General features: G+C 34.3%; 2 protein-coding genes across 8 annotated transcripts in view; one reads left to right on the forward strand and one right to left on the reverse strand.

Moving 5' to 3' along the window:
• LOC135086485 (calcitonin gene-related peptide type 1 receptor-like) overlaps positions 1 to 9,398 on the forward strand; it is a 134,497-nt gene extending 125,099 nt beyond the window's left edge. For 3 of the 7 annotated variants that reach the window (XM_063981205.1, XM_063981207.1, XM_063981206.1), the window contains exons 12-13: positions 8,176 to 8,296; positions 8,722 to 9,398. In XM_063981205.1, the coding sequence (XP_063837275.1) occupies positions 8,176 to 8,296; positions 8,722 to 8,771 (171 nt within the window). In that variant the 3' untranslated portion in view covers positions 8,772 to 9,398. Of the gene's footprint in view, positions 1 to 8,175; positions 8,297 to 8,721 lie in introns of those variants that run through there. The other 4 variants (XM_063981208.1, XM_063981210.1, XM_063981211.1 and 1 more) reach the window with 2 other exon arrangements.
• Positions 9,399 to 10,822: 1,424 nt separating this feature from the next.
• LOC135086484 (sodium/potassium/calcium exchanger 4-like) lies at positions 10,823 to 25,966 on the reverse strand. Its single transcript, XM_063981204.1, has 10 exons — positions 25,864 to 25,966; positions 19,457 to 19,559; positions 17,825 to 18,040; positions 16,303 to 16,439; positions 13,983 to 14,153; positions 13,377 to 13,605; positions 13,153 to 13,272; positions 12,815 to 13,042; positions 12,587 to 12,688; positions 10,823 to 11,697 (listed from the first exon to the last, which is right to left on the reverse strand). Exons 2-10 carry the CDS (start codon positions 19,530 to 19,532, stop codon positions 11,363 to 11,365), a joined length of 1,614 nt encoding a protein of 537 aa, XP_063837274.1. The 5' UTR covers positions 19,533 to 19,559; positions 25,864 to 25,966; the 3' UTR covers positions 10,823 to 11,362.
• Between the last annotated feature and the right edge of the window lie 333 nt (positions 25,967 to 26,299).

Below are 26,299 nucleotides of genomic sequence, written 5' to 3' on the forward strand. Positions count from 1 at the left end.
TTTGTTATTTCTAAAACTTTGCCTCTACTATCATCAAATTTTATTCTGCGCTGATTCGAATACCAAATGGCCGCAGAATCAGTTATGGGCTAAGTGAGTCTCCCTGAAATTGAGGCGCCATGATTAATGAATTAAAGCTGATAAAATTCTGGCTTCGCTTTGCTTGGGCTCCACCCGGCTTTGGATTATACATCCACACCTACATTTTATTGTAAATACTAAAGCGAAGCTATCTGCTACGCGGCTGAGTGAACGTCATAGGTACTGTAAAAGCCTGATAATATCTCCAAAAACTGCATCTGCGAAGACGCTTAGCGAATGCTTGCCACATTGCTCCCTGCGAATACAACACTGTAACTTAATACTTATTCTCTGAGACACTCTGGAAAAATATACCTCTAGTTATTAAACAGTTTTTATGTAGCCTTTAGCATAGTGATGTATGTCTATGTTAACTAAAATTTACATTTAAAGCTTTAGGCAATTAATTCAAATATATTCGCATGTTTTAGCTTACATCTTAAAGCTCTTTATGTGTCAGACGCCTTCTTTAAAATTAAATGTGTATTCATTAAAGTCACGAGTAATCCAAAGCGTATTAAATAACTAATCGGTGTCATGTCTCCAGTTCTATCAATCGTGCTTCAGATATTGAGTGAGCAATTGGATCTAACACGCCTTTCATATTAAATTGCTTGCTTGCATTTTATCCCCTGTTTAGCCTCAGAAACCCCTTGATTGAAGCAACCTCTTAAACAGAACCACCCAAGTGCAAATCAGGTCCGTATTAAAAAGGATTACATTATCCGAGCTCTTTGCAAACAAATAATGGTCGTTAATGGAAACAAAAAGAAGAGAGAACAAGATAATTTAAATTTGGCGAACCATTATGTAGATAACAATTGAGAGTCTGATAAAAGAAATAATAAGCGAAAGTTATATATTTCATACATTGGTCCTACCAGAGAAAATACAAATGAGTAGGTCATCTTCATAGAAACGTCCGAGCGCGGTTTGTTTGTATTTGTATTTACTCTGGTCCTACGCAAACTATAAGTGGATTAAACACGCTATCAGTATTTTAAAACCACAATTAGAAATAAATAAAACAATTCTCTAAATTCTTAGGCTGAGTTGCACCACCTAACTTTAACAGTAACTATAAAGATAACCGGTGTTATTATGGAGTTTGACAGATTTTTGACATTTGTTATAGGTAGTTAAAGTAAGATGATGCAACCCAGCCTTCTAAACTCTGACAATTACCACCTTAACTAATTACCCGAATGAATAATAATTTGATCATTATCAAAATTGAAACGATAAGTATATTTTGTAATAATTATTACCCGAATGAATAATGAGTAATTATTAAAATTCAAACAAAAAGTGTATTTTAGTCGTATTTTTTTCGTTAATAACTAATTGTTCACTAGTTAACCTATGTAATTGAATTTAAAATCACTGTCGTTTAAACGTTAATTGCTTTTAGTAATATCTTTTACAAGCCTGAAGCTTCCTTGCTTAGACAATTAAGATACGACGAACGGAATAAAATCTCCGTTTGGAGTGAACATAAACTAGCACCATTAAACAATCGATCGTAAGCTACTTAATTAAAATGCATTTAAAAGATATTTATTGCATCTAGTCCGGAATTCGGATGACTCAAGGCACTGACTGATGAGGTTTCTGACTATGGCACTAAGTGGACCTTCATCCCTCCAGTCAGCCCCAGTGGGGTGGGGCTTGGGAACGCCTCATCCGGAGCGTAAAATTACGCGTTCTGCTAACCGCGTCGCTCGCATTCCTCTGAGCAGAGAGTGCTGCTAGCTGCACTGGGGTGGGGTGTGTTAGCGACGCGATTAGCAAAGAGAAAGACATTTATTTGCAAAGAATAGGTTGATACAGATAGTGTTGTAAATACAAAGTGCTCTATTCTGCTAAAATACATTAACATGCAAATTTTTGTCCAGAAATTCCTGAACACTGTAAAAGCAGGAAGTGGTTAGCCATTCCCTAAGCTTTCTGGTCATTACTTTTGCAGGACCTATTTTAAATCTTTCAGGAATTTTGTTATAAACCTTAATGCACATAGAATAACAATTTTTATGACAAAGTGCGATTTTTGGGCAGAAGTCAAATACTAGTCTATTTGCTGACCTTGTGTTTCTCGGGTATACCTCAGCAGCAGTTTTAAACAATTTTGGATGTTGTGTTACAAATTTTTAAATTTCAAGTATGTACATCCCGGGAACAGTGAGTATGCCTAGTTTCACAAATAATGGTTTACATGTTTCAAAGGGCTCTTTACAACATAGAGCTCGTATGCATTTTTTCTGAGCTATGAAAACCCTTTGTATATCGGTACCATTTCCCCAAAGTATGAGCCCATAGCTTATAACAGAAGCAACATATCCGTAGTAGGCACTTAACGATACACTCAGAGAAGTAATTCTAGTCAATCTTCGAAGGACGTAAACAAATCTATTAATTTTTTTACACACATTGTCAATATGGCATGAAAAGTTTAAGTTTTTGTCCAATAAGATACCTAAAAATGTCAAATTATTTACGTGGTCCAAGGTTATTTCATTATTATAATTTATGTCCATTTTAATTTCTTTACGTCCTTTTACATTGAATTGTATATATTTCGTTTTAGCTAAATTAGCAGTCAGATTATTAAGGTTTAGCCATTTCATTATGTCATTTATAGTATTGTTAATGTCATATTCATAGAGATTTAATTTGTCAGCGTTACATTTGATTATTACGGAAAGGTCATCTGCAAATAAAATACACCTATGTTTGGTAGCAGATGGTAAGTCGTTTATATAAAGTAAGAAAAGTAGCGGTCCCAAGACGCTGCCTTGGGGTACACCAAATCTGTTAGATTTGTAAGTAGATCGGCATATGCTATTTTCGTGATTTGATTTGGTTATTTCAACACACTGGTGTCTGTTCTCCAGATATGTTTTAAACCACTGTAGCGCGTTTCCACGTACTCCATATACTTCTAACTTATCCAGCAATATGTCATGAACTACCCGGTCAAAGGCTTTAGACATGTCCAAAAAAAGCGCAGTAGCACATTGTTTTGAATTTAGGCCAAGGACAACTTCATGGACCAGGTTGAAGCAAGCTAGAGTAGTGGATTTTCCTTTTTGGAAACATTTTGTTCTGGATTGATAATGTTAAACTTCAGACAAAATTTCATTAGCCTAGCTTGCATAGCCTTTTCAAATATTTTTGATAGCACAGGTATCAACGTTATAGGGCGATAGTTACCAATTTCAGACGTGTCCCCTTTTTTGTATAATATGGGCTTAACTATAGAAAACCTCAATTTTTCAGGAAACTGTCCTGTCTCAAAAGATATGTTAATGAGATATCTTAATACAGGAGCTAATTCATGGCTACAGTATTTTAAAATTTTTGTAGGAATTTCATCATACCCACATGCATTAGAATTTTTAAGAGACTGGATTATATTTATCGTCTCTTTTACATTTAAAGGTTCCAAGAACAGGGAGTTAGGAGTAGATTTTAAATTAGTTAATACTTTTCTTTTTCTTTCGTTGTCATAAATAAATTTGTCACCACATAATAATATGTCAGTATAATAGTCGTTAAAAGCTTGAGCTATTTTGTTTGTATTTGTTATTATAATATTACCATTTAAGTCAATCTTTGAAATACCTAGCTTCAGTTTGCGGTTTTTTGTTTCATTGTTAATGAGAATCCATGAGGCCTTGCATTTATTCTGACTATTTAGTAAAAATTTATTACTAAATTTTTTTTGTGCCGTTGAAATACATTTTTTGAGTATTTTACAATATTTTACATAGTTTTCTTTTTTAGTTTTGTCAGTATTTCTATAAGAGGCAAAGCGAAGCAATCTTTTCCTTTTAGTAGATATTTTTAAGCCTCTTGTGATCCATGTTTGTTTTTGAGGTTTATTATTAATTTTTAACTTTACCTTTGGAAAACACAAATTATAAAGCAAACACAAAGTTTCATGAAATATATTAAATGCTTCGTCCATATTTTTCTCTTGGCATAACGATGGTGGAAATATCAATTACTGTAAGGGACAAAACACGACTTTTCAGGAGAGCCAAAAAACGATTTTTTTTTCTTTATACCTCAATATCTTTTTATGTGATGTTACGATTTAAATAGTTTCTATGGCAAAGTTTCTTAGAATTTTCTGTTCTTTCATAATATAAACGCCAAATTTTCGAAAAACGGGTAGTTTAAAAGATACCATGTCCCTTACATTAAAGAAACGAGCTTGACTGTACCTTACAATGTTGAAATTTCACAGTATGGAATGTCATGTATGTTGTAAGGTACATTTAAGAATAAATACGACAGTAATATTATTGTAACTTGACAATTTTAACATTGAAACCTGATGTAAGTAGAGGTTGCATTCGAGTTTTCATTAGCAAAACGAAGAGAAGAGATAGAAACAAGACAACTTAGTGTTCACAAATGCAGTTGGAGGCATCAAATACACATCACCAACAAAACATTTAGTCACTGATGATGCGTACGTCTGCATTTGTGAACAAGTTGTCTTGTTTCTATCTTTTTCTGTTCATTTTTACGCAGTTAGGTTTTTTTTTTCAATTATCGTTCGTTCGTTTTAGCCGAATGACGTCCACTGCTGGACAAAGGTCTTCCCCCAAGGATTTCCCAACAACCGGTCCTGCGCCGCCCGCATCCAGGCACCTCCTACAACCTTCACCAGATCGTCGGTCGACCTAGTGGAGGTCTGCAGCACATTACGTCTTCCAGCTCGTGGTCGCCACTCAAGAATTTTTCTGCCCCAGCGGCCATCAGCTTTGCAAGCTACGAGCTCCACTCACTGCCACTTTATTTTAGCGATTCTGCGGACTATGTCAGTCACTTTGGTTCTCCTGCGGATCACGTCATTTCTGGTTCAATCACTACGAGTATAGCACGCTCCATCGCCTTTGACCTTGAGTCTTCTTATGAGGCCCACAGTAAGCGACCACGTCTCAGATCCATAAGTTATCAAAGACTTTTGTCTTGAGACAGTGCGATATTTCAGACGTGAGAATATCGCGAAGCTTCCTGAACGTTGCCAGCCGAGTTGGATTCGACGATTGACCTCTTCCTCGAAGTTGGACCTACCTAAGGCTGGTTTTAGTGTCACGCGGATCGTCAGTGTGGATCGCTCCGCACAGCCAATCTGTACGAACTGCTAGGGAGCGAGCGATTCCTGCGGACCGCATTACTCTAAAACGCTTCCTCGAAGTTTACAGATCGGCTGTGTGGAGCGGATCCGCACTGGACGGTCCGCGTGACACTATAACCAGCCTAACTGGACTGTTTGTACTAGGTATATATAATTGTCAACAACTGCCGAGTGTAGAGTATCCAACCTTTAGAGTGCGAATCGAAGGTGGGTTATTTACTCACCGTTGATATTTATGCCGAATCCGTTCCAGTCCAGAAGCAGTTCTCCAGGTGGTGAATAGTTTCGGAGTTTTCAGTTCCCCCTGTCTGCTGCTGCAACTGGTTTCGAGTCTTGATCCTGAAGACGGAACGACATTGTGGCGTTTTCGTACAAGCCTTTCAACACTTCGATGTATCGATATAGTCAATTTGACACCGTTGGAGAAACTGTAGTAGGTACTGCCCAGGTCTCGATCGAAGCTTTCTCATAGTCCACAAACGCCAGGCAAAGTGACTGACTATACTCCTCGGTCTTCTGTATAATCTGCCGTGGCGTATGTATGTGGTGTACTAAAGCCTTTTCAGAAACCGGCTTGTTTGAGAGGCTGGAAGTCATCGAGCTTACGAGCGAGACGATTCGTAATGACTCTCGAAAACAGCTTGTAGACATGGCTCAGAAGTGAGATGGGTCTATAATTCTTCAACAAGGTTTTGTCGCCTTTTTTGAAGAAGAGTATCACCACACTTCTGTGCCATACCGTAGGCGTTTTTCCTTCGAGGATGACGGAATTGAACAGCTTCTGAAGAGCCTTCAGCCCTTCAGTAAAAAACCCAACTGCGTAAAAATGAACAGAAAAAAGATAGAGACAAGACAACTTAGTGTTCATAAGTGTAGTAGGAGTGGGAGGCATTAAATGCATATTACCACCAAAAAAAGTAATTGATATCCTATAAGCATATTAACGTAAGGGCCTAATTATGATAAATCAAAAAGTTTAAAATGAAGTAAGGTTCAATGAGTTCAAAAGTTAAAACCAACAGTTTAGGGTAAGGGCTGAATTGTATTATTAAAAGGAATTTACGTCCTTTAAATAATTTATTTCCCCAAAAGTCGTATTCAGACGACTAAAAATGTTTAAGGTAAGGGACATTTTTTTAAAGATATCAACATTTCAAGTATACCAATCGATAGAGCCGAAAATTCTGAATCCGTTGGTATATATAACTCATTTTGGCCAAAATGTCCCTTACATTAATTGATACTTCCACCATCGATAACCTCGGAAAATGTCAATGATTTCAGGTAGTTACAAAATTTGTTTTGGTTTTCATTACAGAAATCTCTTTTATATACAATCCGGTGTTGCACTAATGGCACTTTTTGAAAGGGTATACTGAGCATTTGTGCAGTGTCATGGTCAGATAGTTGTAGTGGCAATACTCTTCCGACACCATGTTTTATATTACTAAGTATGTGATCTATACAATTTTCGCCTCTGGTAGGTTCGTTTATGTGGAGAGTAAGGTCAACATTTTTGGCAATATCCATTAAGTAACGAGATTCTTTAGTACATATTAGGGTATTTATATTAAAGTCACCAGTGATAATGATTTTTTTGTTGTTATGTCTCCTAAATATGTCGGTAATTACTGCTTCTAGCTTAGCCAAGAAAGTATTTGCATATTTGTTATGTGAGGAGTATACGCAAAGTATGATTAAGTTATGAGCGAGTACTTCTACCCCACAACATTCAAATATATTTGGTACGACGTATTTACCGAAGCAGGTTAACTCTTTGTAGAGTAGTCCCCGCCTCAGCAGTATACATGTACCTCCTCGTTTTGTTTCTCTACAAACTTCAAAATCTAAAACAATATTTTAAAAAGTAAAAAATCATAAACAATTATCAAAAAAGGATTGCTGGCCAAACTGCCAGCAACATCGTTGTTTATTAATCTAAATTACCGAGATAATAATATACCTAATTGTTTGTAATTAAACACGTAATATCATACAAGAGTCGCCTATTTGTAGTTGAATACTGTCACGCCCTAAAGATTTGGAGGCGTTAGATAGGTACTTATGCCGTTTTGAGTGAGATATTGCTGAGTAAAAAGGTGTGAACATTATTTTAATCTAACGCATGTTATGTAGGTATGTATGCGATGGCTCGCTTCCACGGTGGAACTCGGAAATATGCAATGCATACTTAAAAACATCTCACGGAAAAAAAACCTGCTTCTTGGTCCCATCCCATTTCTCTACCAACATTTTATCTATAAATTTTACATACGAAGTCCCATTGCATTGATAATAATATTACTTGTAGTAGGTATAGAATTTATCCACTTCGCTCTACTGGATCGTAGTATGTATGGGTACTAGTATTATTATTATCTGTGGTATGGGTATGTAGCGAGGCGGGCGCTTTTCACGATGTGTCTGCTCCAGCATGCCCTTATGAACTGTCAGTGCGGTGACGCATAAAATTTTGAGATAACAAATGATTATGCGTATAGTGTAAGTAACATGCTTCACTTACCGGTATCAAATCTATTGCATGCGTGATAGCATTAGCACCGGTGTGGTGTGAAAACTGACATAATGTACAAAATCGGTCACGGACGAATGTGTTTCTTAATTTTTTTTTTTTTTTGTATTTTCCACCACTCCCCAATAAGTCTAAAGCACAACTTTTTTCAAAAGGCACTTCATTCTGGTCTTAAAAACCTAGTATGGCAAGTCTCGTTTTAACAGATTTAAAAGTACATCAACTGATTGCTGGTGACAAATTAAACTGCAATGAGAGCCTATTAAACTGCAATGTTAGGTTTCGTGTCATATGATTTTGAAATACCTAAAATTATCATTAAAAATGGCTTCTTCAAATTTTCTCTTTACTCGTGATAACGTGTAAAAAGACTAAGTACAAGTTCATAAAAGATATTGTCCTCTGTCTCCAGGGATTGTGCGTAGCTGTGCTATTCTGCTTCACGAACCACGAGGTGGTGATCGTGCTGAGGGCTGCCATGTCGCGCCTGCTCAAGAGGAATGATGCTATTGCCATGACAGGTAATGTGAATCGTGAGTACATCTTGATTTTAATCTCAGAGTACAACCACAGTAGGTAACCAGCCAATATTTATTTTAAATCCTGCTAGGCAACCTACCATACCATATACCATGTACCTAATTCTTTATATTTATAGTAATGTAATAAAACCTTATGTCCCGCAACAGTGATGTGCCTATGTTTTTCAGTTGTTACTTTCACTTACGTTATATTTTATTAATTTGAACACGTGCACATTTAGTTCCGCTAATAATGTATTTTCCCATTTTATCTTATTATGATTATTCCGTGGCTGATCTGCTGTGTGATTTGATTACGTTATCCTGATAACTTTGTTTTGGTTGTTTTCAGACATTTAGAGACACAAAAAGCATCCAGTGTTAAAGAGAATATAATTAATATGTATTTAATGCATTATATTTGTTTTTTGTTGCAGGTGTTACAGCCGGCGAGAGCTTAATGAACACACGCGAGAATATCGTCTAAATGAAAATCAAATGAACATACATATTTATTGTTAGTTACATATTATTATGTATATCAAGTATATGAAACAATTAAGACTTCCTTAGAACTGTTACTATAAAAATAATATTTTAAGGGCACATAGTTTTAAAGTATTTACAAAATATATGCAAATGATCTCTCCTTTTAGTCATATGGGTGTGAATTATATAACGGTGACTGAATAGACCTGATGGCAAAGTTGGTCAATGGAACATTTAAGTAATGTAGGTATTTTTATAAAGGGATGTAGTTAGGACGGGTATTAAAAGTTACTGAAGTATTAGTATAACTTTCTGTTTAGATTTATGTGAACTATGTTTCCCTACACTAAAACTAATTGTTTTAGTATCAATTAAACTTTTCAGGGCCATTCTCGGGCAAGATAAGTTATTAACCAACTGTCTTATTAGAAGGCTTCTTAAAAGAAAATTCGTTATATCTAAGCTCCAGAGCTTCTGGAAGTACTTTCGGAAGTAGCGCCCTGAGAAGTATAATTATACTAAAGTCTTGTATTTTTGTGATTTTATGTACTTACTACCAACTTCCTCAAAAAAGAGGATTTTTATCAATAAACGGAAAGTAAATGAAGGACTTTCTTGAAATCAATCACATTTTTATTAATTCAACAAAATAATCTCCTGTCAACAATCATAATAACTATTGTAGAGTTAGATACACAGTATATTATAAAAAGCAATAAATTATAAAGTTATTTACATTATTAATATGTAGGTAACCTATAATAATATCTACAGAATATATTTTTCAATAGCTAATTGTTTAGTAATTTTTGGTATGCTTATATCAAACTAGCAAACGACTTCGTTTCGTCTTGAGTAAACACATAGCAAAGCTACATAGTTTATAGTCACTATTTCCTTCGTATAAAAATTCAAAGTGAAACTAACTCATCCATACTCAGATCTACTCACTTTCCTCTCACAAAACTAGATATGTGTTTAAAAAACTACCTAACAATAAAAAAAAACTTTTAAAATACATTGTACCTACAATCAAATCATTAATGAAAGTAAGTCAGCAAACAATGTAGATTTAATAAATATTCACTTCCACACATTCTTGTATGTAAGGATTACAAACTGCCAACATTTCCAAGTATTACTTTAGCACCCGTATGCTAAGAGTCAGGAATGCGATGTCCACATAAACTCACATTCATTCTGATGGTGATACGCGTTAGTTTGACTCTAAATATTTACTAACTTAGAAATGTTTCGTACTTTCAAAGTACATAAAAAGGGAACTTACTTTACTGTAAGTGACATCACAAATAGTATAAAAACTTTGCTAAAAAACAACATAAATTCGCATTTCACTTTTCACAGCGAATGACGCAAACTTTACCTATGGGTACTCAACACTAGGGTACCCATAAGTGCATATTTTATACCTGCTTTGGCATTGGACAATATTTTAAATAAATATATTAACCGACTAAAATCATATTAAATAGAACTAGGCACACTAGCTGGAAAGTTTAAATTCAAAGTTAAGTCAATCCTGACTTCAAATTACTTTTGGAGAGAGTAGGATGATAGATTATACTTATCTGGTTTGGCTTACTTATGAACGTTGCTGCACTTATCAATAAGCTTCAAAGGTACTGTGTAAGCTGCAAAGTAAATCTCTGATTTGAAGTAATTTTAAATGCGTATAAAACAGATTTTAAAGTGGCATCGTGTGCGGTTTCTAGGACTCTACATCCAAATGAAACTTTAAAGTAACTAGAGTTGCAGTTTCGTCACTTTTGTGTTTCACAGTGTATAGTTGCGGTAAATTTTTGATATTACACTTCTTTACAAGAGGTTAGTGTTCAAATAAAAAGCAAGTATTCCTAGTGCTCATCACTGCTATCACCAGGCCCTCAACTGATTCCAGATAGATGTACTCGATGGTCTTGTCCTATATTGCAAGATCAAAATATTATCATTTGTAAGTACTTAGACCACGATATCTTAATTATTTTTAATGAACACGTTGTCTTATCCTACACAAAGACATACTAAGAATTAAGTTATCATGATTTATTTTGCCTACACATAAGAAATAAATGCATTTATCTTTAGCACTGGATAGATAATACAAAATGTCGGTTTTGGCTAATCGGTAGGTAACCACCCAACCTAAATTAACCTAATAATTAACGCAAAGTTTAGCTGTGCGTGTACCTATAACAACAATGCCATGGAAGATTATCCTCGAGACAGATACAAGAACAACTAAACTTAATTTAAACCAGGTAGAACATGACAGTATCGATTCTCATCGGACTGCCCTACCAGCTTTACTATACATCGTATATGCTATACCATTATCACATTTTCTCTAATTGGAAGCTCTTATTTTCAGTTTCCGAATACTAAAATCCTATCTAAAGCTCGTTTCGAACACATTTCGTTCGATCTTAAGGTTCGAAGTATCACGTAACTACGCACCTACTTAATTCTCTTCAAAGTTCACACACGTTTAAAATCACAGAAATTTATTGTGTGTGTGATTTATGATATTCCAGAACACAAAAACATTTCAAAGTCTCTCTAAAATTTAGCTCACAGGCATCTGAGATCGGATCTGTCCAATATGATTCCCATCTCAACGAGGATGGCGAAGGTGATGAAGATGACATAGAGGACCAGGAGGACGCCACCGACAGTCTTCTTGAGAGTGAACTTGCCGATGAGCAGGGTGAGCCACAGGCACGCCACGGCAACCAGAAGAGATCCGACTACAAAGTCAATTCCTGCAGAATTGATGTGCACGGAAGTGTCATCTGCTCCCTGGGCCACAAGGGTCAAAGTCCTGATGAGCCATGGCACTCCCAGAGCAAAGAGGATGGCCAATGAGTTAGCACCTAATGCATTCGATACACCAATACCACCCTCACCTGAAAAGAACAAAAAGAAGCGTTAGATTGTCACTTGTTTTTTTTTCTTTATTATCACGCGCAGCAAACATGTCATTAAAATTATCAGTGCAACGATTTGTCACCATTTTTCCGCGGAAGTAGACAGAATTATCGACAGCAGATAATTGTGGTATCTACACAAGTTAATGATTTCGCTTCGAGTTTAACATTTTAGTTTAACCATCTAAGAATGCAAATTATACTCTGTAATAAGCAGTAAGGAAACCGGTAGTCATGAAAAGTACACCATTAAAATAATCTTCGCTGATGCTTATTATGCGACATCAATTTATGATTGTTATCTAATCTTTCATTTTAATTTATCGATAAATCCTTGAGATCTTCAATTCCGATCTTAAAAGACGTCAATCGTTAACACAGACGCACAGCGGAATCCTAATAATCATTGAAACAGATATTAGACTAGATATAAGTAATTAATTAAATGATAATCATTATCTTACAGGGAGGTGCGTACCTAAAACGTGAGTATAATACATAAAAAGCATTAAAATGTAAATGATTCGCAACAGCAGAAAAACAATGTATAAAATGTAGTATCGCTAAGGCTGTTGTTGATTAGAAATGAGTTATTAATAGATGCGATATAGTACTTGCAAATCACAATAAACTGTCGAGAATATGTACGTGTTTTCACTCCATTTTATTCCGGGCGGCACGAGTTTGAAACATTAACATTCTTTATGCGTCACGCGCTTGTCATGGGTCTTCCCCTTATAGATGGAATTCGGGTAACTTTTTGTGTTGGAAAATCGAATACACCAAACCAAGTGTCCGACATAACGGCTCTTAAGATTTGCAAGAACTAGTTATTCAGTGAGAAAAACTAAGGGCGACCGGTACATACCTCTTCGTGACATAATAAAGATGGAACACGCTTCAGGCAAGCAACCGCCAAAGGCCAAGAACGTCATTCCCATTACGGAGTCCGGGATAAAGAACGTGTGACCTAAAAAGTACACATTAGTTTATTTAAATGATCAATTTTCTTCCTACTCATGACTCGTCATTTGATTGATGTTGATAGGTACATAATAAAGCAATATATATACTCGTAATTATAAATTTAAATTACCTAAAACAGTCATGCTCCAAGAAACGAAGTAGGAGTTAACTCCAATCCAAACTATGCACATGAAGAACGCCAAAGGATAGAATTTCCTGCAGGTGACCGGCGAGGGAATCGTTATGGTCATCAGAAACTTCAGCGGCCAGCTGTAGACCCACCAGATTCGGTACATTAGAGAGTTCTGACTGGGGAATCGAAACACGCTCTTCGGTTTTTTTACTTCGGTCTCGGGAACTAAAAGAAAAAAGGTAAATTAGATTTAAGTATTTTCTAAGTTATGCCTATATTATAGATTTGGCGACTAGAATATTAAAGATTTCTTGAAATAAATATATTTCATTTACCTTTATCAATCACAGTAACTTTTTCACCGTTAATAGTTCCATTCACATTCGTCGTAGATCCATTGAAAGCTTTATTGTCAACGCCTTCTTCAACGCTCTTGTTTTCGTCGGATTCTGAAACTAAAACATTTTATAAAGTTATTTAATGTTGATTAATATTTTGAAGTGGATTTTTAATTAACTATCTGAGTTCATTCATTTAGTAAAAACCATAGAGTACATACTTGTTAAACTGTTTTTCCTGGAGCATAATTTGCCGCAGATAATATCAAAAAGTTTGAACAGCCTCATGCTGTTGAACATGAAGATGAAATAGAGGACATAGAGGACTCCGAGCACTATAGCCTCCTGCCAATCCACCTGCCCGTCCCACACAATCACCACCAGTACGCTCACATTTACCATGTATATCAACACATCTCTGGTCACTGGTCTGGACTCTATAACGATGGGCTGAAACAAACATTAATTCATTTGTGAACTCAACGATAAAAGTTCTTGAAACTTTTTAAAATTATCTTGAAAGTGTTTACTATTATTTATCTTTTAATCGTATCACGTTCTGTCAACACATTTTAAATTATATTTATTCAACATCGAGACTAAGAGCATCCAAGTAATCCTTTCTTAAGACGTGCAATTATCTAATCAAACACTTAATATGCCAAATACACTTAGCAACTGTTTAATCGATGTATAATTTACTTTCAACGATAAAAACGATTCAAAGAAGAATAAAATAAGTACATTATTGTGCTATTGAAAGACTTGGTGTTTGCTCAGCTTTGTCTTTGGTTTAGACGCTGATATCTTTTGAAGGAGGTACTCACAGAGATGGCAGCCAGTCCTCCGATGGCGGCCACTCCGAGGGCATTGAATATGGCAGATCCGACTATAGTTCCTATCCCCATGTCGGACTCTGTCAAGAAGGTTGAGATCACGTTGACGAAGAACTCTGGGCATGAAGTGGCAACTGACATGAACGTCGCAGCGGCCACATTCTGTAAAAAAGAAGACAATACATCTTGAATTTGACTGACAAACCTTGGTGACATTATGTAATGTTAACTGAAATGTGTAAATAATAAAAAAAACCTTTTTAAAAAACAAGCTTTATCCTGAAATGCAGTTGTACTAAAACGAAAAAAATAATTGTATGCTAGGTTCAAAGAATTTCGAAAGCTTGTATCGCGCATGGAATTTATTCCTCTTTTTTTCTGTTTGCGCTACAAGCTTTCGAAATTCTTTGAACCTAGCATACAATTATTTTTTTCGTTTTAGTACAACTGCATTTCAGGATAAAGCTTGTTTTTTAAAAAAGTTTTTTTTATTATAATTTTATTTTACACTTTTTAGTTGTAACTATCTCAATCTCTGGGCCCTGGTCATCATTTAGCACAAAAGTGCTCGGGAAGTGGAATCCAACGAACCCAAACTCGTTAAGTTTCCGCCGTTTCATTTAGGAGTTCCTATGGCTACCTCCTGTCTCCATCATCAGGACCCTGGACATCATCTAGCACTAAAGTGCTCAAAAAGACACATCCATAGAACCCAAATTCGATGCGATTCCGCCGTTTCGTTTAGGAGTTCCTATGGCCACCTCCTGACTCCATCATCAGACCAGCTCAATGGTAATATTGCATTGTCATCGTACTTACATAAGTATACCAAATTTCAGCACAATCGGTTGAGGAGAAGTGGTCTTAAATTCAGTTGCAAGATTTGTCCCACACATACTAACAAGTGAAGTCAATATAAAGCTTGTAAAAAGCTTGTAATAATAAAAATAACAGCATCGAGTGCTTATTAAATGTAAAGTGGACCTTTACATATAAATATAGATCATGTATCTGTTTTAATGTTTAATCTACCATACATTTGTCTTTTTTTTCATGTGTCATTTTTTTTCATATGTCATTCACAATAACTCATGTAAGCCCTCAAACGCTATACAAGCTCGTTATTAAGTAACCATTGTCTAAATACATTTTGTGAAAACAGTTGCTCATTCTCTAATTTGCAAGAATTATGACAATTTTATCCTTGACGTAACTTGGAATTCATTTCAACTAGGAAAAAGGATATTAGCAGGAAAATAATGATCTTGCGCAGTCAATTAAATTTACTTCAACAAAACTAAAGGAAATAACAATCGCCATGTGTCATTTGAAACGAGTGTTATTATTACATTCAAAATCATAATAAAATAATAAATCACATAATTATGGATAAATTATTGATCTATTCATAAGATTCCTTTATCTCATTTACGTTAATATTGCATAACACATTGACGGCGTGTAAAACCCATCCTTCTTGCTGCGTATAAGTAGGTACTGTAAGGTATTAAGGAAAACCAAAACAACATGATTTCTTATGGAAGATCCACCTCTTAGCATTATACGTAGATGGATTTTATTATTTTATAGGATATTATATTTAAGTACGATTCCTACCCATGTCCCGACTGTAGTACTACTGTTATATAAAAAATAGGTACAGTATAAGTAGTTTTTTAATATACTAGTGGAAATTATTTTTATTATTTGACGTCGCAAGTCTATTTTCAAAACGAAAAATAATATTTATCATAATAGATAAATTCATGAAGGATAAACGAATTGGCATGCCTATGATAATGCGATTTAACTGTTCTAATAGGTCTATCAAGAGATAGCAAAGTAACTTTTGTTATCAGTCCCTGTATCTATCCAACTACCACAGTAGCGAGTATTGCCGGTGATTTTGGAAGAGGCGTCAAAACTTTTGTATGGGTGTTAGACTAAGAGCTAGTGAATGCCAGACCTACGTCATGTTAGTAGAATTACAGTCTATTGAATAGGTATACAGAAAAAGCCACCGTAAAAGTTAAACTTACGTTATACCATAAAATCTGATTTTATGTATAATATTTGGGCAATAATAAGAAGTTTTTTCCCCAACAGCCAGACGGTTTTGACAGTTCCAACTCCTTGCCAGACAGTTTTTTTGACAGTTTAAAGGGTAGCTCCCAAAGCCACCATGACCCAAACTTCATAATTCACCAACATTATATCCTATATTAGAAGCATACGCTGACAAACTTTCAGCTTTTATAAAATGACGTAGGTCTGGCATTCACTAGCTCTTAGTCTATGTGTGTGTGCTTACCTGTGGTATTTTCAAGTCTTCGCATATCAACTCCACACAGGGGATAAAGTAGTCATTGCAAACGATGGCCAGCAACGTGAATGCGTAAATCCCGAAGATCATGTACAGAATGAACGCACCTTGCCGGAGTTGTTCGTCTGAAATTAAATCACAACGATATAGACATGAACGACGAAAATAGTAATGAAATGACCCTCTTTCTGGTGCAGTCGGGTAAATATCACCTTAGGTGGTCTGAATTTTAATAAACTATTGTAGTCGTTATCGTATACCTAAAAGAAATAATATTGAGAAGGTTAGTCCTTCCTTTCCATTTTATTTAAATAATTTACATAAACTTATGCTTTAAATCTCAAAAATATAAGTGTATGAAGTGAATACTTTGGAATCGTGAATTATCACGCTCCGTCCTAACCCTAATTCACATTGGACAGTTAAACATAATCTTGGTTTTTCTCAATGAAATTCTCTGAAATATACTGAACAATATACCTACGTCGAGCCTTTGTGAGCATTAGACATCGCGATCGTAGGCAGGCATACTTATCTACATATGTAAATGAAATTTGAAATGGTAACGCTTTACATTGTCGACATTTATGAGAATCAAACTCGAAGATTTGGTTGCTAATTTTTAGAATGTTAAATTACTAAAATATTTCCAATTTTATCGATCACCTCACTCGTATTACTTTAGTTTATTTTTAAGGATATGATCTATGTTATCAATAAGATAAAGGTAAATAGGAAATATAAACAGGTAAATATATACCTGGCATAATTTTATTGCATTCATCAAGATTAATGGCTAAAACAAACCTGTGATGATAACTGAAGCTAAGTGCTTGATTACTGGTTGAGCACAATTTCCCCTACTTTGCAAGGCTGCATTGCTACTGGGGTATGGTCAAGGCTGTAGTCTTCTAAGAGACATACGAGAAATATCAACGATAAGAACTAAGGGCTTACGACCTTCTTCCTAGCACTTGGATCTTGTAAACAAACACAAACGAAATGATAACGGCTCGAGTATATCTTTCACGCATCGACATACTCGTAAACTACGATAACATTTTCATTTAGATAATGTAACACTTCTTCTTCTTCTGAGTGTGTCGCTGTTTATTGGTATACAAGTTATTTTTCAATAAATTGTAATTTAGGTCATAAGGTTTTGTAAAAACCTATATATTTTGCTTAATTTTTTTTCTTAGTTTGCTTAATTTTGGAGACTTCTTAATGAAAAATTTCGGGATTTTTACCTCGATCTCTATCTCTAACTAAAGTCATACATGATGACGGAAATAGGCTCTCAAATTCTTCATATCCCCCAGTATGTACAATATAAATAAAGCTAAATTGCAAAATCATCACTCAATAGTTAGAGAGACTTACTCGCGTGTATCTCTACAACTAAATGGTTAATATATCATGCAATTTCAAAACAATGAGGTGTAAAGAGCATTGTAATTGTTACTATTGGGCAGAAAATACCTTAAAAATAATGTTCGAAGAAACTCACCGTCGAATAGGCCACCCGGGAAGCTCTCCACGGAGTCACTGGATGGGCACGCCACGGCCTGCACCACGCCATCGAGCTCCTGGGTCCTGGTGCGCAGCCATGGCGTCCAGTGCCACGTGGCCACCTCCTCATCGAGCTTCGACATCAATTGCTCTTCGATCAGCACCGTCCGACCATGCTTGTTCACTATCGGCACGAACCTCGCGTCGCTCTTGTCTGCGCCAAAACATTAACCAACCATTATTTAATAGTCCGCGCTACATCGCACGCTATAATGAAATTCTATCATTGACATTCAATTGTTATCAAGAAAATGAACGTTTTCCTGCAGTGAAGACTCTCACTGTCGCAGGAGTTTATCGTTACTTCTGTGATGTAACTTGTCTCAGACAAGCCTATTAGGACGTGGGTAATTTGTTCCTTGTTTATATGAATGTTGCTTGTTTGGCATTTGTTTACGGCCTGGAATTCCGCCAATTCATTAATTTACCTAACGCTGCAATGACCCGTATTGAATGACAGACCACACACGGTATCTCGCGGTAGGAATCGATTTGCGAATCAGGTAATGTCCGATCATTCGAGTTATCAGTATCATAGTTTCACGGGCTATCAATGGCAGCTGTGAACCATACTAACACCGAATTATCATTACTCGATAAATAACAAGCGATAAGCTTCCAAAAATAATTGAGATTAAAAAAAGGTGTTCTTACGCATAATTAATTTAGATTGAAAAGAAATATTTGACATTAATAATTAGCCATGTGATTGATAAAGTGCAACAAACCTAAAGCCGGACGTTGAAATCACTGATATCTTATTTATTAATAAGATAAATTATCAGTCTAAGTAATTTAAATTTAAAGCAATCAAATTTAATCTTATAATGTTCACTGAATCTGAATATATTTTAATCGTGAGAGACAATGATGTGTGTATCTGTGCACGCTCCAAGAGCGACTGATTTATATTGAAGTCTAAGATTCGATATCCCACCGCACTTAGCACCTGTGGTGCGACACTCGCCGGTGCTCGCAACTTTCCTTATTTGACGTAAACCCATGGTTTTTTGCTTATGCGATAACCACTTATGTTAATAATTACCCTATAATCTGGTGTCTCAATTTTCCGAATTAATCTGCTATGATAAACGCTACTAAATCAATGCACATTTATCGAAATGCACTTTTGGTCATTCATTAGTTTTGTTGAATTCTTTTGAATATTTTCCTCACAAATGCATCTCAATTGATTTGTTTATCCTTGGATCACAAATACTAATAGAATATTACTAGTATAGAATAAAAATATCAATAGATGTTCATTTTAACAATATATTAAAATTACAATGAACATAATGACCTACCCAAGCATACATAAAAATGCTCTCTGAATATTTAACGAAATGTTGACAGTAAAAGGCAAATTATATAAATATAAATAAAATACAATATTAAGTACATAGTACATATCGCAGAAATATTGTGAGACTCTACATTCATAATTGATTAATATCATAAAAATCGTGTTTAAAACTTGTGTTTAGAAAAGTACCACTAATAAAACCACTTCGGTAACAAAAAATAATTTTAGACTCGTTTTAGAAATTTAAAATTGGATGAAACTTACTGTGTAGTTGAGCTTGTGCAGCGACGCTCCACAACGCGGTCAACGCGGCGCAAAGCAGAATCGCCTCTCGCGCCATTTTCAGTGCGAGCAGTCAGTGAAATATCTGAAACAATACCGAGTTTCCTTAAACCGAGCAGACATAATCGACAGTTTGATTTACTAATTCCATTCGATTGGAATTAGATGAAAGGTCGGCATGCAAGGTCTGAGAGAAGGTCCGAGTGAAAATGATTATTTTTGTTTTGATTCATCAGTCTTTTGAATCTGTATTTGTGTAACAATAAACACATGAAGCAATCGAACAAAACTAGTGATAGTTTTAAGCTATGTTTTATTGGTTGTTGGCGAGCATTACATAATAAATTTTATTCTGTGGTATTACCTCCTGGTTCTCGTAAAATTCAAACCAATGATATCCATCAATAAAACTTCTAAATATATAGTGAGATATATTTATAATACTATGATCTTAGATAGCCCTTTGACGCCAATCGAATAACAAATACTTATATCATTAATTGATTATCAAAAAAGATAACTGATAAATTAAATAGATTACTGTCAACAGGCATTATGCATTACATTTAAATTAAGTAGATAGGTGTTTTTGGTTATGATTGTGCGATAAAGTATAGTTAAACGAAACCTCGTTTTTGCTTCGGACTGTAAAAACTAATATTATGTGTTTTCACATTCGGAAGTTTTCCTTTCAATGGAACTAACACCACTAAATAAATAACAACTGCTCAGTAGCGCTCACGTCTTCTCATTTAATTAACGCGCACTTAATAACTCATATTCTGGCAGTTTTACTATTTTTGACGATGTGACAGAACTGTGCTAGGTGCTAATTGATAGGGTTTTATTATGATTGAATCAAAAATACCCGTCGTATCTAGAAATTTGCATATTTTATTGTTTTATCCAGAATTTGATCTTCGTCACAACTAACTGGAGGGAATTTCCGAAACTATTTCGTAATTTAATCTGATAATTAATTGCAAATTAAGTACGTAGTCATACGTGACGGGCCACACAGAACGTTTTTAAGACGATAAGACGGTCCCATTGTTTTCACATAGCATTCATAATTTAATTCAAAACTAATGTTTTCTAATTGTAACTGTTACGTAGACCTGTATTTTGTATAATAAGCATGTAAATACTCTTTATCGAGAAAACGATTATGTTAACTTATTTCCTTACATAAAACTAATCGTCAAGCAAGATGATCAAAAGAAACTATTAAGTATTGGGTCCATTATGTAAGTTATTGTAAATAATGCACGGATTCATGACTTCGTTGTGAGCACTGCATAGTAAGTAAGTACACATTAGCATAATGTTGGTACGAGAGTAAACGTTACCTATATTACCGTTACTTATACTTATATGTATGTATAAGTTTAATATAATTAACGCCCAATCCAGGTAGCCACTTAATATTGTCCGCACTATAACACTAAATATCAGTCCCATATACGATTAGATATTACGAATTAAAATTTTCGTTTTTCTTAGAAACCACGAGCGTTAAACCCTAATATTTTAGTTTTTATTTTTTATTAAATTTAAATAAACAAAACTTGAGAGTTGATGATGACACTCACCGTCTGGTCAAATGTTTAGCGTCGTCTAAGAGGCTAAAACAAATACTTCCCTTTATTAAGGATAGCGTACCATAGGTGTTTTACTCCTGATGACTAAGATAAAAACCCTGCGCGGGCCAGCGCGGTTGGCCCGCGATCCGCTCGCGCGCTTGGCTTTGCCAATATCTGCGAGTGCAACAAAAACCCACCAACCGTTTTCATCGTGAGGAAAACATCTTCAAAACTTAAGATCAAAGTGACGTCAACGAAAAGTGTGTAATCCATTGTTTTTGTTATATTTCCTTTGCTTACGTATATTGTAATAATTATGGTATCTAGGTACTACCTATGGCGTTTTATAAATTAATTCAAATCGAGCAAACAAAATTATGTCGTTGTACATTACATAAAGTTCGGTTCGATTCCTACAATCTTAAGAGCGTTGTAGCAAAAAGTTGGCGTTCGAATTTTAGGTTTTTATTGCTTGACGTCGCGTAGTGAGTGCGCAAACTGCATTTATGTGTACAATTTCAACGCTGCGTCGACTAAACGATCTTAATCCGTAGTTGTATCGTACCTAAGACATCATACATAATAATAAAGAAATAATGTATAATTTACCTATTTGATTTTTTCTCAGATCAGAGTTTTAGCAAAATCAAGTAACGTAATTAATGTATTTTTTACACTGGTAAATCCCGCGACAAGTTTTTAATCTTTAAATTGAGTAAAGTAATAAGTTGATGGGTTTGAAAGAATTTATGTTTTATTTTATTCTTTTTACAGCATCAAAAGCTTGTTTATGAAAAATATTTACTATTTAAATTTTACTTTTGACTTTTTAGTTTTTATGATGCGGGATGGAAAAATTAAAATTTATTCTGATTTTGTGACGTTTCCGCACATAAATATGGATAGGTTAAATAAATAGAATGAAAAGAAAAGAAAGATTTATGAAGAAAATAAAAAGTACTGTCTACGATACATTTGTTAGGCCGTGTTGTACCGTCTTACTTTAACATTGACATCAAAATTTTGGATGTCAAAAATCTGTCTAACATAAAACACCGGTTATTGTCAGTTAGGGTCAAAGTTATGTGGTGCATCTCAGCCTTAGTGTATTTTAATTAATATAAACAAGGATGACGAAAATAATTGATAAGTGATCTCACTCGAATATTTCTTATAGTAGGTATACAAGATGTCGAACAAATGGTTACTTACTGAAAAAGTGCTTCATGAGACCTAGCAAACGGCATCAATATTATGTTTAAGAACGAACTGAATCTATTCAAAAAACCTATATTTCCAGCTTTCATACATTTAATACAGTTACAAACAAACATTGAATTTTCGCATAGATCCAGTTTATTCTTTGACCTATTTATTGTTATTGTTTTAAAGAGCTCATGAAGCACTTACAGGAAAAGTAAACAGTTTCTCGATATCTTGTATAATTAAAAATCAAGTAAAATCACTTATCGTTTCCACCCTGTACCTATACTTTTAAAAATAAACTCATTTTATACGTTCATTTGTATAAGTATCTACAATACAAATACCTAACCAACTTAGTTGACGTTTTATAAAACTATTTGTCTAAGTGTCATCGAGCGACCGCTGGTGGATTTGCCATTTACCTGATCTACCCTTTTATTACTAAACGTTTAATATCAGATGAATAGTTACGCACCAATTTCTTTCATTCAGTCGTCAGTAATTGAACTTTCGGAAAAACATGACGAAGCGTTGTGTGACCATACAGACGCTATTCAACTTTTATTAGTAAGGAAGAGTATATTTTATGTTGGTAGAAACACAATAGCATAGATAATGTTTTGACACCCTGTTAAAATTTTTATTAGTCATTTATTTTTTCCTGACCAAACAGATACCATAATAATATCTTTTATCTATTCTACCCATATTCTGTAAGTAAAATAATAAAAAGTTTGAAAAGAAAGAAATTACAAGTCCGATTTACCTAAAGAAATAAATTAAAAATACTTGCAGATCAAAAGTACTCAATCATACTACAATTTACGAAAAAATCACGCGTGACGCATATACGTCAGTGGGCAGTCAACTGACATAGACCCGGCGTCTACGAGTGCCAAAGCACGACTGATTTATGCCATTTGATGCACCCGATTTTATAGTATTTTCAAATTAATTTTTCACTTGAAGATTGAAGATAGATATTTTTTCTTTTTCACACAATAATAGTGCTATGTTTCTTCTTAAGTGTAAAGTAGTTTATGTTGCCAAATGACTTTTAGATTATGAGATGTGACCTGTTTTCTTGCAGTAATTTTCTCGAATTTTGACTATCTTAGACATGATAAAAATGCATTTTAATGAATTAAACATCAAAATTTTCTCAATACACTTTCTTCTTCAGGGTATGCTTATTCTAATGAATACATTCTATCTTCTTACTTAGAAATAAATTTGTTGTAATATTAGTTCAAAGTTGTGCCTTCGCGAGTTACCTGGAAATCGGGCTTTCGAAATTCGCTGTTTTCGTAGGCAAAAATCCAATTTGAACGAGATTTTGTCAATAGACATTCCGTAAAAACGTATGATAATTACGATGATATAAGTCAAAAGAAGCTATAACAATAAATTATATGACTAAAATCATTTCGAAATCTGCCAAATTCTCGATTTCTGCATGAAAAATGTGACAACGCTCTTAAATAAAAGTAGAATACTCTTATTTTTCAATGGTCATATTTTACAAAATACCTTACTTTATTTATTTCTCTTTGACTTAGTTACGGCTTATTATTGACTAGCTTTCCGCCTGGAATTTTTCGGTTTTTCACTTCACTCTACACTATCGGTGTGCAGGTGCACTCACACAAATGCAATTCTCAGCTTAAGTTGAGAGGACTGTATGGTGAAGTCAGAAATTTGATATCATCATTTTTATTTTTTTTTATTTTCATACAAAATAAATTTTATAAAATCCGATTTGTATGAAAAATAAAATAATTAAAATGAAGATATCAATTTTCTGACTTCACCATACCATTTACATGACCATGTTAACATGGGCTAGTGTCGGCTCATATACCCATTTACCTAACACCCTGTACTCGTATACTTAGGAAGGGTTTTTTAGTTTTTTACAAATAATATTCAATAATGTTTATTTAACATTTTAGATTTCTTTTGGATTAAAAAAATAAAAGCCTCATAATATTTTATGGAATATTATTAATTTTATTTCATTTGCATTAGGATATAAAATTGATGTACAAATACCTATTAAATAATGTGACTTGCAACAGCAGGAAGCCTTATATGGGTTAGTAATTCATAATTTAATAGAATTATGGCCTCTTTATAATTTATACAGCTGATAAAAGTTTATTTACAGCATGTTTTAAACCGCAAGGTTTTGCAACAAAATATTCATTATGGTTTGCATATTTGTGTTATTTTATATTTCGTAGATTTAAATAAAATAAATAAAAAAAAATTGAATCAATCTATTGTAATATTCTTTACTTAATTAAAAACAAACCTAACTCTTCTTTCTACAGCGGTCTTGTTCGATATTTCTTGCCAGTGCTAGACTAGTTTGCAGTGGTATTTTATTTGGGAACTTAACATCAAGTTTCATGCATCTCGATTTATTATGATAATTTTGTAACTCATTTACTATCTGTAATGATTTAATGTAATCGTTTTTAATGCATCAACAAATATTTTGACCTAATGCATTTTATGCACTATCCACCAAAGGTATAAAAGCATTGTCTATGGTCACGGATTTCGGTCATTTAATCCTAGAAAGCGAGAGATTTGATTGAAGTCTTTCAAACGTGCTCAAATTAATTATCAAATAGGTAGGTAGTTTTATTTTTGTTGATAGATAGCCACCTAACTAAAATGCACTTCATGTCATTATACCTAAATTATAAAATGTTAGCTTAAATATGGCAAGACGAATTTGTAATTACGGGGATCCACTAGTCATTTGTTTTTATCGTTTTTGAGTAGATTAACAAATTAATTTATCCTAATAAAATGCATATGGCCACTAAAGACCTTTCTGTATTTCGTATGGCTTTACCTCATGCCGTGAAAAAAAATCTCGCAGGCCAACGACTTATAAGTTGGGAAGCGAAAGAGGAAAAAGCCAAATTGAAATAAAAACAGGAAATATTTTATTTTTTATTAAATAGATTTTATATGAACTTTTTTTGTCAAAACTCAATATTTGATCATTAAATAGTAAACCTACAGTTTAAATACATTTTTAATGAGTTGCTTTTGATCGAGTTAGAAGTTTGCGTGACATATTAAAATACTAATTACTAAACTACCTTACATAGTTTTCTTAATATAGGCATCATGACAGTATCTATTTATTACTATTTTACGCCTATTAACAACAGATCATATTTGTCACTTGCGAAATATTAAAGGATTTACAGCTTACTTCAACAAAAAAATCCATAAAAAAGGTATATTAATTAGCTCTCTATAATGCAACTATTATAGATTGCATTTTCCTCATCACAACTAATGTTATTGATAATATTGTTTTCCTGTTTGCTGTAGAGCTACAGACAGCCCACAGCTAGCGTCAAATAAATAACAGTTGACCTGAACGTCGAATTACCTAAGAAAATCCTCTCTCGTCAGTAGACGGGCCGCTACTACTATCAGATTCGATATCTCCTCAACAGCTACTAGTTACACACATTAAAGCAGTCGATAACCTATTTATTGCCGTTTATTGTCCTCTTCAAACGATACAACGAAACAAAAAGCGATCGACATTAACACAATCCCACTACTTACATCGAAACAACACACAAACTCGAGTGAGAAATTATTTAAAAAAACATGTTATTGAAATTAATTGCGACGATAGACAGTCCACGACAGATCTCATTCGCTACACTGGTAGACAATATCAATGGCAGTGGTTTTTAAGTAGATAATCTTATTTGATAAGACGTTGCAGCGATTAGGATTTCATTAATAACGTTGATAGGCAACGGCGATAGTTTAACGGCGAAAGCACTTGCCAGATGCGTGTACCGATTTATGGTTATAATTTCATAAATCCCTTCAATAGGAGTAATCACCGATAAATCAATAAGGCAGAATATTGATAGGTAATGATGTTGATAAATGATTGATTGTACATTTTTGTGTTTATGTCAATTTCAATCAAATTCTAACAACGTGCGTCATTCGCTAATACTCGTACATACCACAGTAGATAAATCAA

The sequence above is a fragment of the Ostrinia nubilalis genome, chromosome Z (assembly GCF_963855985.1).
Source record: "Ostrinia nubilalis chromosome Z, ilOstNubi1.1, whole genome shotgun sequence".
In the NCBI taxonomy this organism is placed as follows: domain Eukaryota; kingdom Metazoa; phylum Arthropoda; class Insecta; order Lepidoptera; family Crambidae; genus Ostrinia; species Ostrinia nubilalis.

Coding starts and splice junctions, on each gene's coding strand:
- LOC135086484 (XM_063981204.1), bottom strand. CDS start 19,532: ATGGCGCGAGAGGCGATTCTGCTTTGCGCCGCGTTGACCGCGTTGTGG. Junction 13,043..13,152: donor AGTTACTGTGATTGATAAAG/GTAAATGAAATA, acceptor TTTTTCTTTTAG/TTCCCGAGACCGAAGTAAAA. Junction 12,689..12,814: donor TTGGAGCATGACTGTTTTAG/GTAATTTAAATT, acceptor TGTACTTTTTAG/GTCACACGTTCTTTATCCCG.